Source organism: Biomphalaria glabrata, chromosome 4 (genome assembly GCF_947242115.1).
Source record: "Biomphalaria glabrata chromosome 4, xgBioGlab47.1, whole genome shotgun sequence".
Classification (NCBI taxonomy): Eukaryota; Metazoa; Mollusca; class Gastropoda; family Planorbidae; genus Biomphalaria; species Biomphalaria glabrata.
In genome coordinates, this window is record NC_074714.1 from 52478404 (window position 1) to 52491857 (window position 13454).

Consider the following 13454-nt stretch of genomic DNA (forward strand, 5'->3'; position numbering starts at 1 on the left):
AATATAAGGACTAGAAATAACGAAACGCATATCCTAAAACTCGATGTTAATTAAAGACTAGAATTGACTAATGCCGAAAGTGCGGAAATACCTTAGCTTATAATGGCAGGTTTTGTCAGGATCTGTCTATCTAGGTCACAATAACAAATCATTGCGAAACTAATTAATTAGCAGCTGGCCTTGAAGTCGACTCATGATCTCATTTAGAAACATGCGCCTCCTTATTTTAAATACTGATGTAGTTCTGGGAGTCAAACTAATTATCAACCTGGGGTTATAATAATAATCGTATATTGAGTCAAGACAAGTTGTTATAGCAGACCTGAACACTGACCTACAATGCCACAACAAGTGGGCAGTTTAAACCAATAGCTCCTTGCCACGTGGTACAGACCTGTGTTGAGACCTTGACTTACAAATGGTGTAGCAGACAAGACAGTACACTACAATAAAAACAGATCTACTTTTGATTGATTGACATCAACGATTCGCAACGAACATCAACATTGCAACGCCCCTATCCTGCAGCTTCAAATAATTCGACAACAAAAGAATAAAAGACTGGAATTTTTAATTTCGGGATCCTTGGGCGCCTCTGAGTCCTTCCCGGCTCTTTTGGGTACGTGGCGTTAGTTGGGAAAAGTAATGGTAATTGATTGATGTGCTGGCCACATGACACCTTCGTTAACCTTGGGCCACAGAAACAGTTGACTTTTAAATCGTCTGCGCTATAAATCACAAGTTCTGAAAGGGGGAACTTTACTTTTTAAAATTTATTTTTTTTACTGTGAACATTTCTAAGAAATTCTCATTACCTGTCTGTTTCAATTCTAAAATAACAGTCCTTCATTTTCATTCAATAAAAACTGCCATTTGGGATTTCTAAAAAACAGGCATAAAGCATTAAAGAAACAAATCTGGAACTAGATAGGATAGATCTATTAGACTAGATCTAGTAATACTATAATTTTGTTATCCTTGAGGAGATTTGCATTGCGCATAGTAGATCCCATTACAATAACAACGATAACAATTAAATCACTCAAAGTATTAGAAACAAATCCACAGAAATTGTTAGATGTAAATGATTATTGGTTTGAAGAATCTAAACTATTTTGAAGCTGGCCAGGAGGTCCTTTTCAGACACAATCGACCTTTTGATTTGATTGAATTTTTTCCCTCAATCTAGGTCACGTTAGGTAGCTAGTTACCTGAAGTATTACCCCTTTGATTAGAGTTATCTTTCCCATCTGATTCCTGGATTCTCAGATGAATTAATCGATACATAAAAATGTAAAAGTGAGGTGTTAATAAGGTTGTACGATAGGTAATGAGCTGTAGCTCAGTACAGATACTTAGTCTATCTTACCCTTGTAGGACGTATAAGATAAGTTGATACTTAAATATAGACGTCTTGTATCAAATCGTTTCTTCTTCCTTTCAACACATTCTGTCTGTGACAATCCTGTTCAAAGTGTCATCAGTCACACACACACATTATGTCTCTTTCTCCCCGTCTCTTTCTCCCTGTTTCTTTTCTCCCTGTCTCTTTCTCCCCGTCTCTTTCTTCTTGTCTCTCCCCGTCTCTTTCTCCCCGTCTCTTTCTCCCCTTCTCTTTCTCTCTGTCTCTTTCTTTCCGTCTCTTTCTCCCTGTCTCTTTCTTCCCATCTCTTTCTCCCTGTCTCTTTCTCCCTGTCTCTTTCTCCCCGTCTCTTTCTCCCCTTCTCTTTCTCCCTGTCTCTTTCTCTCCATCTCTTTCTCCCTGTCTCTTTCTTTCCGTCTCTTTCTCCCTGTCTCTTTCTCTCCGTCTCTTTCTCCCCGTCTCTTTCTCCCTGTCTCTTTCTCCCTGTCTCTTTCTCCCCTTCTTTCTCCCCTTCTCTTTCTCCCTGTCTCTTTCTTTCCGTCTCTTTCTCCCTGTCTCTTTCTTCCCGTCTCTTTCTCCCTGTCTCTTTCTCCCTGTCTCTTTCTCCCCGTCTCTTTCTCCCCTTCTCTTTCTCCCTGTCTCTTTCTTCCCGTCTCTTTCTCCCTGTCTCTTTCTTTCCGTCTCTTTCTCCCTGTCTCTTTCTCTCCGTCTCTTTCTCCCCGTCTCTTTCTCCCCGTCTCTTTCTCCCCGTCTCTTTCTCCCCGTCTCTTTCTCCCCTTCTCTTTCTCACTGTCTCTTTCTTTCCGTCTCTTTCTCCCTGTCTCTTTCTCTCCGTCTCTTTCTCCCCGTCTCTTTCTCCCTGTCTCTTTCTTCCCTTCTCTTTCTCCCTGTCTCTTTCTCTCCGTCTCTTTCTCCCTGTCTCTTTCTTTCCGTCTCTTTCTCACTGTCTCTTTCTCCCTGTCTCTTTCTTAGTGAACAACATTAACGTAGAAAGAGAAACACACGCACAAACACACACACACACACACAGAAATTAATTACTGCCAATTAACTGACTAAGTGGTTACTTTTTATTTTTATTGATTCATGTTTTGTCTATGCCAATGAATATTTGTGCGAAGTTTCAACTTGAAAAGTAAGAGAATGGGTTTGGGAGAAATAACATGAAGTGCCAGAGAATGAATTGGAGGCCAGGAGTTAAACTGATATCACTATTGACCATAATTGATAAGATAAATATACATTTCCTTGATGTTTATATTGTTTGTTTTTCTCAAGAACTCCTTGGACTCCTGCTGACATTCGAATATTTTCCTAGCCTTTATATATATATATATATATATATGTATATATATATATGGTCCAATCTCATTTGTGGACCAGTGGGGGGATGGGGGGATCTGGGAGAAGGTTTTCCGTGCTGCTCAGTCAACACAACTCTGCCCCCTTCATTGGTAGGCAAGCCAAGCCAAGTTCAAGCGTACTTAGCCTCTCGACCAGGCTTCCCACTACTTCATGTAGGTAGGAACTTTTAAAGTTCAATACAGCTCAATCATTTTATTTTTTTAAAGGAAACATAAGAATTTGCACTTTTCAATTTTAGCTTTGTCATCATAGGAATCCTTGGGCCTTACGCCTCTTTTCTTCGCCTCTTTTTGGGGCTTTTTTTTTTGTTATTATTATACGTTCTCACATTTCACAAATATCAAAGTCTAAAGAATTAAAATTAAACTTTGAAATATGATTAATCCATACTTAATTAGTAATTAAGTAGTGAATCTACATACATTATTTTTAACAATTAATGGCGCATCATATTTTATAAAGATCTATTAAACAAACATAAATATAATCTTGGTGTACGTATTTTGAATGAAATAATTAAATTAAAATTTAATTAATAATTTAATTTAATTAATTAATTAAATTTAATTAGTTTTTGTATTCATTTACTATCCTTTAGTTTAACAAGCATCTATATAAACAGTAACAGAGTGATACTCATAGCCCGAGGGATTGATGTGCTTGGTAAAACCGTGTACCGTGGCCACTACATAGCAGTCGGAGCGCAAACCTGTGTGTCATCAGTCCTAGTGTGTCAAATCACCGTACTGGAGTCATGGACGCTAATCTATTACGTCGCATAGGACGCACATGTGTGTTACTCAAATCACGACTAGACAGCGAGGTTTTCCGAAATATTCGTCGACTTGGCATCGGGCGTAAACTGCCGACAGTTCGTGGGTCTAGGGCTGGGCGTCTTATTCGCCTATGGTATAACCTACCGCAATTCAACTCAACAGATACATGTCACACAGTTTCCAGGACTCTTAACTGTGTTGTTAACCCCACCCCTACCCCTGTCATTTCTTCTACGACAGAGTTCAGCAGTTCCCTACTAAACTGTTTTATTAACCACCCCACCCCTATTGCTCCTCACACAACAGAGGTCAGATGTCCCCATCAAAAACCTATAATTCGGGATATTACTCCTCCGGTGTCTTCAAAATGTGCTACGCCTCTGGTGACTATATCCTCCAGTCTGCTTAAAATAATGCACCTCAACGCCCAGTCATGCAGTAACAAAACCCTTGAGCTTGCAGACACCATCACTGATGATAGCTACGACATCGTTTTCCTTAGTGAGACATGGTTTAAAGAAGTTGGTGATGAGCCAAGAACCATTGAGCTAACGCCCCCAGGCTTTATTTTAAAGAGTCTACCTCGAAAAACAGGCAGCGGAGGGGGCTTAGCAATACTGTACAGAGATAGTCTAGCCAAGTATGTAACAATAAGACCTGAAAGCTCAACGTACACGACCTTTGAGATGTGCGAGTTTCGCCTTTCCCACCACAGTAGAACACTGACTTTTATTTTCCTGTACCGCCCACCACCAAGCAAGAGAAATAAACTGACAACAAAAGTTTTCATCGAAGAATTTCAAGACCTCCTTGACAGTCACATATCAACAAAAGATCTATTTGTCATAGGCGATGTGAACTTGCATTTTGACAGTGAAAATGAGACATACGCGATGTCGCTGAAAAATGCGCTAAAGGATCGCAACTTAGACCAACTGATAAATGTTCCGACACACGTCAAAGGCCATACTCTTGACTGGATTGTTACAAATGCAAGTGAGCTTGTAGCCAAACTCAATGTCTCAGACCGCGGCTTGTCAGATCATTTTCTCGTAAACTTTGAAATGCGCCTATCAAAAGCAAAAAGGCCAAAGAAAAACGTGACTTCCCGTAAACTTAAAGCCATAGATATTGCCTCCTTCAAAATGGACGTGACCTCTTTGCTGTTGCAACAGAGCAACACAGACGTTCTCAGCAATTACAATTCTTGCTTGAAAAAGTTGCTGGACAGCCATGCACCTCTTGTCACTCGTACAGTCTCAGTTAGGCCATCTGCACCCTGGTTGACGGAAGACATAAAGACTGCCAAACTTATTCGCCGACGTGCCGAACGTACATTTCAAAAGACAGGTCTGACGATACATCGACAAATATACATACGAGAAAAAAACAAGGTTAACCGTATGATTAGAGACGCAAAAGCTAGTCATATTCGACAAAAAATCGAAAATTCTGATTCTTCAAAGGAGCTATTCAGGATCACCGCTGAAATGTTAGGGGGAGCAAATAACGAACGTTTGCCGTCATCTATCCCATTATCTGAACTTCCTGATTCCTTCAATAGATTCTTCATTGGGAAGATTGAGCAGATTAGAAATGACATGCCATCCCTCTCATCACAGCTTGACCACTCTCCAATTTTTCAAAATACTCCTTTTTGCGAGTTTCAGCGTGTATCTGAAGATTATGTCAAAAGTACTATTTTGAAGATGCCAAATAAGTCATGTGACCTTGATCCCATTCCAACCTCCTTGCTCCTTGAATGTTTAGATGAGCTTGTACCTACAATTACCAACATTGTGAACTCTTCACTGACTTCAGGCATTGTACCACAGCAATTTAAGCATGCACTTGTCAGGCCCTTATTAAAGAAATCCAGTCTTGACCCGGAATGTCTAAAAAACTATCGCCCGGTTTCAAATCTTCCCTTCCTGTCAAAGCTTCTGGAGCGCATCGTGTTAGTGCAAATTCTTTCTCATCTTGAACAGTACTGTCTCTTGGAAGAATTTCAATCTGCATATAGGAAGTGCCGTAGCACAGAGACAGCAGTGGTCAGGGTACTAAACGACTTACTTCACAATTCCGACAAAGGCCACATATCAATTCTTTCTATGCTGGACTTGTCCGCAGCCTTTGATACGCTAGACCATGAAATTATGATGGCCAGATTCTCTGCAACTTTTGGTTTAGCAGGAGTCGTCCTAAAGTGGCTTGGATCCTACCTGACGGAACGCACCCAAAGTGTCGTTGTTAGCGGGACGGAATCAACAAGCTTACTTTTGAAGTACGGAGTACCCCAAGGATCAGTTCTAGGCCCAGTACTGTTCACTATGTACACATATCCACTCAGCGGTGTCATACGGCCAACCGGCATCTTATACCATTTCTTTGCCGATGACTCACAGTTATACGATTCATCAGTACCCTCAGAGGTGTCCCATCTGGCAGAGAATATCAGTGGTACCGTTGCAAGGGTGAGCGATTGGATGGTTGAAAATAAACTCAAGATGAACGAAGACAAGACAGAAATAATTAAGATTGGCACTAGGAACAATGTCTCAAAAGTTGAAAGCACAGATTCTCTCTTTATCACGAACTGCCATGTTCCTTTTGTCCATGTAGTGCGGAATCTTGGAGTTTTCTTTGACTCAACACTATCTTTCGACCCACACATAAATCAGCTCTGCAAAGGTCTTTATCTGCAGCTGCGCAGATTAGGCCAGATCCGACCATATTTAACAACGGAGTCAACAAAAACGCTAGCTGTGGCATTCATACTCTCCCGCCTTGACTACTGCAACGCCGTGCTAGCAGGTATACCTGATGACAAAATAGCCAAGCCAAACGTATACAGAACAACACCGCTCGAATAGTCCTTAAAAAAACTAGACAAGATTCTGCTACTACGCTCTTGCGCACGCTCCATTGGCTTCCCGTGAAAGCGAGAATCGATTACAAGGTCGCCACACTTTGTCATCAGTGTATATATAACAATGAGATGCCCTTGTACCTTAGCGAACTGATTACTCCATATGTCCCCCAGAGAACCCTGCGCTCAATGGACTCAACGCTTTTAGTAGTGCCACGTTTCTCCCTCAAAAGCTACGGTCTGCGTGCTTTTTCAGTTCACGGACCAAAGGTTTGGAACTCACTCCCCATTGATCTCAGACAGACAACATGCTATACCACTTTTAAGAAGAACATTAAGACCTACTTGTTTAAAACTTTTTTAGATTAACTGTTATTTCGGCAGTTGTGTTTATGTTTGTAATGTTGTTACAGCGCCTTGAGCCTACATTTTGTTTGTTAACAGCGCTTTATAAATAAAATTATTATTAATATCACAACTTCTAATACAAATTAACACACTTAAACTTATCATCAGGTCTATATCATATTCTTCGTTTATGTGTTTCGTAAATTCCTTTAGAACTGAAAATTAATTTCTCAAACTTTCTGGGGCTCCCCCTACGACCTCTCAAGAGAAAGCAACAAAAGTGGTGCGGGCGGGGGAGAGGGGCGAAATCGATTTTTTCTCTCTCTTTTCATTGTAGTTATAAAATCCAAGTTTTAATATTAACCAAATAAAAGGACATTATTACCGATCATCGAAAAAAAAAATTATACTAAGGCGTCATTATAAATTTTAATGAGCACCTTTTCAAATGTACACCGTTTTCATAAAGCACACAAGACACGACCAGGCAGCCACACTTGTATTGCTTATTACTACTTGCAGTAGATGTTCGTTGTAGGTAGATGTCACGTGACAACTGTACGTCCCCCAGTGCACTGGTCACAACAAACATGCACTCCAGGAGTTATTTATGTCCTTGACTAAGCCCAAGTGAAAAAACAACTTTTGAGCTGGAAGATATTTTGGTACTTCTTAAGGTATTCTCTGCGATTGTACTTTACAGCAGACTTAAGCAGTAGCAGGACACGCTACATTGAACTTAACGCCCAAGTTAAAGAAACAGTTATTTTTATACACTTAATCGCCATACATTTTGATTTTTATTTTTAATTTGGTGTTTATCTGTGCTGGACATGTCGCCTCAGCGTGTCACCTCCGTGGAAACGTCCGCCAGGGGGAGTCGGATAGGCTAAGTACGGGAGCGAACACGGCTCCCAGCGAGTGACCACAGCTAGGCTCTAGCGAGTGACCACAGCTAGGCTCTAGCGAGTGACCACAGCTAGGCTCTAGCGAGTGACCACAGCTAGGCTCTAGCGAGTGACCACAGCTAGGCTCCCAGCGAGTGACCACAGCTAGGCTCTAGCGAGTGACCACAGCTAGGCTCTAGCGAGTGACCACAGCTAGGCTCCCAGCGAGTGACCACAGCTAGGCTCTAGCGAGTGACCACAGCTAGGCTCTAGCGAGTGACCACAGCTAGGCTCTAGCGAGTGACCACAGCTAGGCTCTAGCGAGTGACCACAGCTAGGCTCCCAGCGAGTGACCACAGCTAGGCTCTAGCGAGTGACCACAGCTAGGCTCCCAGCGAGTGACCACAGCTAGGCTCTAGCGAGTGACCACAGCTAGGCTCTAGCGAGTGACCACAGCTAGGCTCTAGCGAGTGACCACAGCTAGGCTCTAGCGAGTGACCACAGCTAGGCTCTAGCGAGTGACCACAGCTAGGCTCCCAGCGAGTGACCACAGCTAGGCTCTAGCGAGTGACCACAGCTAGGCTCTAGCGAGTGACCACAGCTAGGCTCCCAGCGAGTGACCACAGCTAGGCTCTAGCGAGTGACCACAGCTAGGCTCCCAGCGAGTGACCACAGCTAGGCTCTAGCGAGTGACCACAGCTAGGCTCCCAGCGAGTGACCACAGCTAGGCTCTAGCGAGTGACCACAGCTAGGCTCTAGCGAGTGACCACAGCTAGGCTCCCAGCGAGTGACCACAGCTAGGCTCTAGCGAGTGACCACAGCTAGGCTCCCAGCGAGTGACCACAGCTAGCCTCTAGCGAGTGTATATTGCACGTGGTGGGGGATGTAAGAAAGGCTTGCTAACCAGTCCAAACCCCCACCGCTTCGTTCCCCAAAGGGGGCCATACGGGTGGTGATGGTCCCCCAACACGGATGCGGTGGCACAGTGTAGGCATATGGAGGGCCCCCCCCACGTTGCCTCGGCCTCCGGCCTCGCATGGGAGGAGGGAACCCATGTCGTGGCTCAAACGACCGTGTTCTACGACATACCGGGGTGATTGCATAAGGATAAGGCTGGACTCCAGACAGAGCGGTTGGTCAAGAGCAAATTTCTCATCCTGGCCAGGGATAAAACCCTTCCCATGGTCACGTGGCTCATAAAAGGGATTCAGAAAATCTCGAACCATAAGGACATCTGATTCATAGATCCACAGAAGCCCAAAGTTAAGCGGGTTATATCATTTAGCCTAATAAAACTTTTTTTTTAATTTCTATGATTTTTCCCCCTATAGGAGTCCTCTCCCTCCCCCCCCCCCACTTCTCTGTATTTAGTTTCTGGTGTGAGATAGTATTTGTGAGTTTTGCGGCCTTTTTACATTAAAGGAGGTTGATGAATAGCAAGCTGGTTTACAGTTATTATTATTTTAGAAAAAAAACAACAACACTTTGGTCCACAAGTAGCAGTGACGAATAGGCTAGTTGATAGTAAGTATAAGACCGCCATAGAAAAACAAAGACTTATACGACAAGGGGCTAGCTCTGATTCGAGTTATTGGATATGTAACCGCAATAATCTATATTAGTAAATCAAGGGTTCTTGGGAATATGCTGGGGTTCTTCTTATCTTATCTTATTTATCTTATCTTATGAAATATTGACGTTACTTCAAAAAAAAAAAAAAAAAAGAAGATTGTTACGTCGTACGCGTGTTCTTAGGTCTTTAGACATTTTCAGGGGTAAAAGGACATTTGCAGGCTGTTTATTGACATTTGCAGGGGTTTAATGACATTTAAAGGAATTAATGGAAAAAAAAAGAAGGGTTTTTCTTCTCTTTTCAATTGCAGAAATTCCTTCAGTAGAGAAGATAATTGCGTCCTACACGTGTTAATCTAGTCGTGCTTGTTAATTAGAGATTCTGCTAAGCCGTTAGTTTTCCTGGCTGATTCAGGCAACCCGTTTTATGCTCTAATAGCACCAGGGAAGAATGAAGAATTGTATAAATCATGGAATAAGAAATGTGCCTTTATCTATTGTTCTTTCTAAGTATATTACTGGGTTTTGTTTTTTTGCAAGTTTATGTTTTTGTGTTTTTTTTTATCTACTTTTTAAAGAGGTGCTTTAAAAATGTGCTGGGCTTTATCCCAAGGAAATACAAACTACTGACTTTTCAAGAATGGACTCACAACCTAATGCTGCGGAGGCTCGGTGGCAGAGTGGTAAAGCGCTTGATTTCCGAACTGAGGGGTACCCGGGTTCGAATTCTGATGAAGACTGGGATTTCTAATTTCGGAATCTTTAGGCCGCCTCTGAGTCCACCCAGCTCTAATGACTACCTGACATGAGATGGAGAAAGGTAATTGCGGTTGGTTGTTGTGCTGGTCACATGACACCCTCGTTTACCGAGGGCCATAGAAGCAGATGACTTTTACATCACATGCGCTATAAATTGCAAGGTCGGAAAGGGGATTTTTACTTTTTTTTTTTTTAACTTTAAACTAATGCTGCAGCCCGCTTCCTTAAAGGTTTGTTCAAGGCGTTGTGAATCTATGTCAAGAGTTCAACGTCTATGTCACACGGGGGACAACTATATAACATTATGGCATATTTAGAATTTAAGGTCAGAGGTGCTTGCAAACTTTATACAATTTGGCAGATGGAACCATTGTACCCTACATTTGTAAATGTCCCAAATATGACATTTGACTTGCTACCTGTATTTAAAAGCTGTTCCTTATTGTCAGAAAGCAGTGATTCGTTTCGGTCAATGGCACTGACTTTGACCCCCAGCTCGCCTCTAGCGTATCTAAGATCATCTTTCATGGTTTATTTCAAGCTTTTCGGATATTTCCGATTATTCCCCCACGTCAATCAAGTTTATTTTCAAAACAGATTTACAAAAAATGAGATACAGATCTGCCTGTTGCTACGGGAGAGTGCACTTTCAATTTTAAAACGCGAGAGAGAAACAGACAAATAGAACTGTGACAAAACAACAACAGTAGATCTAAATGGGGATCTATAAACAGAACAGTCTGTTGACTGACCTTGATCTACATTTCAAATTAACATAATCATTTTAATACGCGACATAGGTGCTTGGCTTCCTAACAGAAGGTGCCCGGCTTCGAAACATTGATTCCTGGTGAAGACTGGGGTTTTTAATTTGGGGATATTTCGGGCGCCTCTGACTCCACCCAGCTCTAATGGGTAGCCTACCTGAAACTAGTAGGGGCAAAGTAAAGACGGTTGTGCTGGCCAGATGACACTCTCGCTAACCGTAGGCCATAGAAACAGATGACCTTTATATCATCTGCCTCCAAACATCGCAAGGTTGGAATGGGAAACTTTACATAGGTGTGTATTTTATTCCAGAATTATGACTTATTTTGGATCTAGATCTAAATTAGAAAGAAAAAAGGCGAAACACATATCGCATTCTGTTCAGCTATCCCATTCGCTTTTTTAAAGTCAATTTTAAGGTATCTGTAGAATATTCGTGTTACACAAATAACAAACTAGTGTTTAAGAGGGAAGACATATTAGGAACTCCATTTATTACGTAAACACAAGCGGTGTTGCACTGACGCGCTAGTGTGCAAATGTACATATAATACTATTATGTTACAGTATCATCCATTGTGATGCTTTTTTTGAACGGTCATTGGCTTGTAGTGCCAAACTGCTGGTTGACAACTACACCGCTGTAGGCGTATTATATTTTAACTTCTAAAATATTAAATAACTTGAATAACTTGTGAATTATACTAAATACACTTTTTATTGCAATATAGACATATTTAACTTGAGATAAAAATCAAACCAAAGTAGTAGGCTTTAGTAATAATATTAAATGGGTATTTTGTACAAAGCTAGATCACTACAAAAACACGTCTTTTCACTCTGGCAATCTGGAATCATCTATTGTACGTGAGACCGCTGACGACAATGCCGCTTAACTTGCATCATTTATACTGCATAGCTAACCTCTTTCCACCGTCACCATAGAAACACACACACACACACACACACACTCAATAACAGATGTCATGTCTTTCATGTTGTTTTTCCATTCCGACTATGGCCTATCATCCGCCTCTTTTTAATCCCTTTGTATCCAAGTAACTAATAATAAAGATTGTCTTCTAGTCCTAAGATTATTTTACAAGTTACTAAATAATCGCCCTGATCGTTGCTCATTGACAAAAAAAAAAAAAGAAAAAGGCGCTACCGTTATTTACATCGCCGTACCACAATCTCATAATTCTGAGTTGGAAAAACAAGGAAAATATTGGAACCTAAGCTTGGAGATATTTATGGAAGTTATTTAAAATAAGAATATGCCCCATTGTTATATCAACCGAAGGGATAATAACAACTGATCTCGCACATACCTTCAAGGCCCTTAACATTCCTAGGAAGATTCTCGTCGCTTGTCAGAGGGCGGTACTGCTGCAGGCCTGCCACATCACCAGAAAATTCCACATTGGAAACTTTTAAAGGGACTACGATGAATTTTGTTTCCCTTAAACGAAACTCGATCCTGGCAGCGCCAGAGAATGACTACTCGTTCGTTTCTAAAATAATAAAATGTAAAGTTCCCCTTTCAGACCTTGCGATCTATAGGGCAGATGATGATGCACAACGGCCCACCGCCTTTACTTTTCCCCAACTAATGTCAGGTACCTATTAGAGCTGGGTGGACTCAGAGACACCCAAAGATCCCGAAATAAAAAATCCCAGTCTTCACCAGCATTCGAGCCCTGGACCCCCGGTTTCGGAAGTCAAGCCCTTTACCACTCAACCACCGCGCCTCCATAATAATAACAATAATAAAAATTATAATAATTATTGTTACAAAAATGTGTCTGCGCTCCATCAAGGTCTCACGACGGTAAGATCGCACTACCAATAGCGATGTTACTGCGAATGCCGGAAAGGACAGTATAAATGGGCTGGTTATTGTTCGACATCTATTTGTCAGGGCACATTTAAGGTATGGTGTAAGACGTATGCCGATAGCCATCTTTTGTTTCGTGAGCTAAATTTAGTCATAACTAACTGAGGTCCCCTTCCCGCACCAGAAAGGCGTTGAAGTCCTGCTCATGTGCCAGATAGAGGAGATAGAAGAGAGCACCTGGCAGCAGACGGCTTCCGATCGAGACCGCTAGAGGTCGCTTTAATAAGGCTGCGGAATATATTTTCGAGATCAAAAGGAATTCTATCGCTGAAGACAGGCGTCGACGGCGAAAAGAGAACTTCGATCACCGCCAGACACATATTATGTCAAAATATGTAGGTTACAGCAAAATATGTAGGTTACAGCTAGTACTGTGTAGTCACATGAAATACTGAACTGCTTTTTAATCCTCGGTCTAGAAAATAAGGGTTATAATAATAATAGATGTTTCACTTTTGGAAAAGAAAAAAAGTAGCCGTTGCATCAGAACTTTGAATGATCTAAAAAATCATGACGTCCGATTTTCATTTTCTCTTCTAGTTTCTGAGATCTAAACGGGACGGACGGACAGACAGGCCACACAAAACTAATAGCATCTTTTCCCCTTTCGGGGGCCGCTAAAAATACTTTAAAAAACCAACAACATAAAGGCTAACGAAGTGATATTGTATCACTTAGTTTGGATCAGCCATGTCATCCAATTTGTAATTGATCTAGGCCTACAACTATAAATTTGTGCGATCATAAATATTTTCACTAAATGTTTTTGTGTAGCTCTTATCTTATTTTTTTTTTAGGTTTCTCAATACACTATGATGCAATCACTTATCTGGACCAGTTTTGGGAAAGT

At 41.5% G+C, this 13454-nt stretch overlaps 1 protein-coding gene across 1 annotated transcript; it reads right to left on the reverse strand.

The window, feature by feature from the left end:
- Positions 1 to 1632: 1632 nt before the first annotated feature.
- On the reverse strand, positions 1633 to 7053 carry LOC129925979 (RNA-binding protein 25-like; the record flags this gene model as incomplete). The annotated part of the gene is made up of 2 exons (XM_056027588.1): positions 6980 to 7053; positions 1633 to 1846 (listed from the first exon to the last, which is right to left on the reverse strand). Coding segments are annotated over exons 1-2 (288 nt in total), but the record flags the coding sequence as incomplete, so codon positions are not given.
- Between the last annotated feature and the right edge of the window lie 6401 nt (positions 7054 to 13454).